Source organism: Rhipicephalus microplus, chromosome 5, assembly GCF_043290135.1.
Source record: "Rhipicephalus microplus isolate Deutch F79 chromosome 5, USDA_Rmic, whole genome shotgun sequence".
NCBI classification, from domain to species: domain Eukaryota; kingdom Metazoa; phylum Arthropoda; class Arachnida; order Ixodida; family Ixodidae; genus Rhipicephalus; species Rhipicephalus microplus.
In genome coordinates, this window is record NC_134704.1 from 70,335,125 (window position 1) to 70,340,483 (window position 5,359).

At 51.9% G+C, this 5,359-nt stretch overlaps 1 protein-coding gene across 1 annotated transcript; it reads left to right on the forward strand.

Annotated features, from left to right (window-relative positions):
• Positions 1-3,161: 3,161 nt before the first annotated feature.
• LOC119173824 (TOX high mobility group box family member 4-B) lies at positions 3,162-4,927 on the forward strand. The gene has a single exon (XM_037424607.2). It carries the CDS (start codon positions 3,352-3,354, stop codon positions 4,588-4,590), a length of 1,239 nt encoding a protein of 412 aa, XP_037280504.1. The 5' UTR covers positions 3,162-3,351; the 3' UTR covers positions 4,591-4,927.
• The last annotated feature ends 432 nt before the right edge of the window (positions 4,928-5,359 follow it).

Sequence of the window (5,359 nt, forward strand, 5' to 3'; positions counted from 1 at the left end):
CAAACTGCGCAGCAAATATAATGCTCAACAACTTGTGCAAGCAAAGGAACGATCTTTTACGCATTGAAAAAGATCAGAAGGCGAAAAATAGAAAGGCCCGAATTTTTCTGGGAAAGTAATTTTCCAAGCGTCGCGTCTTTCTCTTCACATTTATTCTTGTGAAACTGCACTGGGTGTATTTGATTGCATAGTCATGACTTGATTTCCTTGGTATACTTCTACCTTATGTAAAATGAGCCTTGTTTCCAGTTTTGTATCTCTTTACAAGTTGTTAGCTTTTAAAAGTGCTGTACTCTTTTTTCTTTTAACTCGAACTGCCTCGGTGCCTACTGTAGCAGTTGTACAGTCCATTTTGGTACTTGAGCTGTGTACACTTTCCTTGTGCACTCTGTGTACAGACATGTTGTGCACTGTGATTTGTTTTTTCTTAGATTTTTGTTTGATTTTTTTTCCCCTACGACATGCACTTACCTGTGGCAGTACAATTACTTTTCTTTCTGTCATTTATGATGCTGTGGACCACAATTTTGTCACCAGTGTTCTTATGTATTGTATTTTTTGGCAAGTGTTTGAACCTGATACCTTGTGTTGCTACTGCTACTATGAAAAACGAATGGTATGTTTTCCTCTAACCTACAATTTAAATGAAAGTGTGCTTTTTCTGTTCCAAAGCTCGGGGATGTTTTTGCTGTTACAATCTGTTTTGTTTTCTGAGTTTTATGTGGCAAGATATTGTTTTGTACTTGTGGCATATTTTCAGTATTAAGGGCAACATCTTGTGTTGCCTGTCGTCTGCCTGGACCGAGAACAATGCGCACTGTGATATTTGTACAGACGGCGTCTGGCTGTGATAAATATGCAGTATTCCATTCACGATATTCATTATTTCTTGATACCTTGATAAGTTCCCCCGCCGCGGTGGCTCAGTGGCTAAGGCGTTGCGCTGCTGAGCACTAGGGCGCGGTTTCGATACTTGGCTGCGGCGGCCGCATTTCTGATGGAGGCGAAAAGCAAAAACGCCCGTGTGTACGAGATTTCGGCACACAATAAAGATTCCCAGGTAGTCAAACTTAATCCTGAGCCCTCCCCTACGGCGCGCTTCATCGCCTGCGTTGCGTCGGCGCGTTAAACCATACAATCAATCGATACCTTGATAAATCGTGTGGACATGAGGCCCGTTCACTTTGACCCGACGAGGGCGCGTCGAGTCGAAATAAACAGGTTTTCTGGACTCACCCTCCCCATGTATAAGTGGACGCGTCGGGGCGGAGAGTCGTCGCGGCGAGTCCCGTCGACCCGGAGACAGGGGGTAGGTTCACCGAACTCGCCGCGCTCAGAAAGGGCATGTATAACCGGTCGCGCTGAGTTGACGGCTCGTGACCTCTCCCGCCCGTCGTGGTCTCCGCTTCCCCTGTCCCCATCACTCCGATGTTGCTCTTTCTCTGTCGGCCGGTACGCGCGCGCTAGGCACGATGACATCCTCGCGGGCTCCACGCACTATGTGGACAGATGATGAAATAACGACGTTGCTAGCTTTAGTCAACGAGAAAAAACTGAGTGATTTGCTCCAATCCTGCAAGGAAATATAAAAAAATAGCAAATTACTTTCATTCTTAAGCATAAACGAGGCACAATAGAAATAGAGGCGTAAAATTACGGCAAAATGGTATACGGCCGTATGAATTTTTACGTAAGCCGATAGAAATTTTACTCAAAATGTATATTGCATTCCAATTGAAATTACAAGCCCTCAGATTAAAAATTCATCGTGTAAGGATCTCACTGTCCAGACCAAAAGCCACAGTAATCAGATTAGCCCAACAGGGTGAGCGTATGAGGCAAGAGGAACACGGTGCACTTAATTGTGGTGGAACTGTACACTTTGTTCCAGCAATTGTTGAGGGTCTTTAGTCATTTTCATTTAAAAACTGCTTATTGTTTTCAATTTAAAATTTTCAACGAGCTTCAGGGCGCCGCTTAATTCGTATTAGCGACAAGCCACAACTATTGCAAAAATGACTCGCGTGTAGGGCTTCAAAGGATTTTCCACAGCATCAGGTACACAAATGAAAGGCGTTACAAACCATGAATCACGGCGAATTCCTGGAGAGACCAGCCAGGGGTGAACAGGGGACGGTGCGTCAGGCTGCGGATACGCCTGCGGCGAGCGCTGTGCCGCAACAGAACCACTGCTGCCATCGCGTTGTGCAGTGTTAGCCAAGACACCAACACAATCATAAAGTACAGCTGGTGCAAACTGAGAAAAAGTACCAAGACAGCCTTCGCGGTGGCGGAGCGACAACTGCGTAAACAACCGCAGCCCACAGCGGCGAGAGCGCAGGCTTGGAGGAGCGGAAACCGGTACCGGAAGACGGGCTTTCGGCTCGCCTCGACGCAAAGCATCGCTGCGATCACCGCTCACCTCAACTCGTCCGTGCAAGTTCATATAAACTCGGGCGCGTCGAGGTAAGCTGAACCCGCCACTCAACTCAGCCCGCCCCCGTCGCGTCCATGTACACGGGCCTATGGTGTCAAGGCACCTCGCCTGAGTCAGTAGGCGTGAAGGGCGCGCGCGGCGCCTGGCGAAGGGCGGCCGGCGCGATGTGACGTCGTCGACGTCGCGTCACGTGACGCACAGGCCTGAAAAGCTTCCGGGGTTGACGGCACGGACGGACTCGTCGAAGGGGAGCGCTGGAGAAGGAGTCGAGTCCGGCCGTGTTGACGGTTAAATACCTTCCGCGCGCGATTCCATAAAATTCTCTTCATTTCGTCGGCGCGATGCGCAGCGAAGGCTGGGGGAAAGGGCGAGACGGTTCGAAGGCCTTCTGCGATGAATGACGCAACCCGGCTTCACCACGCCCCTTTCCATCTAGAACACTCGAGGACTGGCTCGGGCGCCGATGAGAGGAGGTTCGTCGGCGAACCCAGCGAACCTACGCTTCCGAGGGGAGAGGGTCGCCGCCCGGGGAGTCTTCGGGGAGCCGCTGGGGAGCCGCCCGGGGAGTTTTGTTTTCTCTTTTTTTTTATCGTTGACCTCGCGGCGTTTCTCCCGCGCTTTATCGCGAGAATTTGGCGGCGCGCCCTTTTTTAGCGCTCGTTTTGTGACAGAGGGTGAAGTTTACCCACGCAAGCACATTCGCGCGTTCGAGTACCATCCGATACCTCATCGTATGAGCCACTCGCGTGAAGCACATAACAATAGCGGGAACACAGCACGGAACAGCGCGTGCAGGAACAAAGAAAAGACGAAGTCTGAAAAAGCGCGTGCTCATCGTCATTGTCCACAGCCGGTTAAGGGAACGCTGGTGTTCCAGGGTGCAACTGCTGCAGAAACCATTGCCAATCTGAGGAATGCAGTCGCCAAGAGGAATGCACTCGCCAGGAGTCGGGCCGACTGACCAGCCCGGAAGTCCTTTGTACCCAGCCACCTTCCGCAACATGACTCCATATGAAGACGCATATCTGGACCATGACATGGCTTACCCTATCCTGGAGCCACCACCGCATGATCCATTCATGGATACCGCCAACATGCTGCCAGAAAACGTACCATTGTCTGAACAGGTGAGCGACAACTCCCCGCCGCTCTCAGATTACGCCACCTCGGCGGATGGATGCAATCGCGAAGACGGTAACGACACTTCGCCATTTGCCAAGCTGCTGCCTTCCACCGATATTCTCGCCGATAAAGACGACAACGAAGGTAGCAGCGCTGGCAACGTGGTCATCATGTCCGATGCGGTGCAGCGGGATATTAAGGAACCAGAGAGGCCCTTGTCTGCTTACGCGCTTTACTTCCGCGACACCCATGCTAGCATCCAACTCCAGAACCCCAACGCCAGCTTCACCGAGATGTCCCAGATAGTGGCCTCCATATGGAAGGAACTCGAACCGGAGCACAAGCTCGTGTACAAGAGGAAGGCTAAAGTTGCCAAGAAGGAATACCGCAGGGCCATCGCGGAGCACAGATCCAGGCTTAGCATGAACAGCGCTTCCGATCAACTGGACATTAGTCGAAGGAGCGGCTACATGAGTTCACCACCAGGTGCGATGAGCGTGCCAACGAGAGACAGCATGTCTCCACTGCAGAACAGCAACCCGCTGCTGAGCTCGGCGATGGATGGCAACTCGCCGCGTGATTACATGGACGTGGCGTCACCTGAGGACGTTCTCACTACCCAGCAGCAGCAGCAGAGGCAGCAGCCTCCCATGGCACTGAACTCCTTGTCGATGTTCCAGAAGCCAAAGCAGGCGTCTGTGACTCCGACTCACCGCTGTCCACAACAAATGGGGATGAATTCTCTTCGACCTTCGGCACCTTGCAGCGCGAGTGACCGCAAGCCGGAGATCTCGGCTTCACTTGGCAACCAGACTTCCGGCTGTGGTACAGGTGTGCAAAACCAGCAGGGAGAGATGCCAGTTACTACGTTCACTCGATGCCGCCGAAGTGGGTGCCCCAATCCGCCCGTTCCTTCGCTCGAGTGGGACGTAGAGTACTGCAGCAGTGAGTGTGTCATCCTGCACTGCAAGAATGTATTCTCGAGCTGGGCAGCGCAGCGACAAACTGCTGACCACCTCCCTCCACAGTGAGACACGTCAACTTCGACGCTGTGGCACGTTGTCCAAAGTCGTGCCTCATTGGTCGGCTCACTGTGGAGGGAGCTGGGCAGCGCAGCGACAAACTGCTGACCACCTCCCTCCACAGTGAGACACGTCAACTTCGACGCTGTGGCACGTTGTCCAAAGTCGTGCCTCATTGGTTGCTCTGTGTCGATACCACGCTCCTGCTTTCCTCCTCTGCTGCCCCCACCATTTGCCCACTTCTTGTTTTTCTTTTCCTCCAGAACATCCCTTCCACGTTTTTTGTTCTTCTTTAAAAGGCTAAGCTGTGCACTCTAACGCTGTGCAATAAAGTTTTGTGATGGCTCCCCAGTGTTTCTCTAAGTCAACATTTCAACCATTTAGTACACTTTGTGGTTATAAGAGGTAGAAGAAGAGAAAAATGAGCCCCGTAACTGTCTGCATCAGCGTGCGACACCTCAACACTAGCTCACAAGGGATGGGGGTGAGGAGGGATTAAAAGGATAGGATTCAAGTTATATATAGGGAGAGAGATGCGGTAAGACAGCGAGCGACGACATAAGAGAGATAGGAGAGATAGGAAAGATGGAAACACGGTCGCAGCAGTCCGAGGACGGGGTACCACTTGCGAGAGCTCTTGTCGGCGACGGGAGGTGGCGTAGGACCAACCCAGTCGGCTAGAGCTGCGCTGTCGTCGGATATCGCGAGGGCACAACCGGTCGGCACGGAATCCAGCGAGCGAGTCTCTTACTGTTGCGCCGCTGGTTTTCCAGGTGTA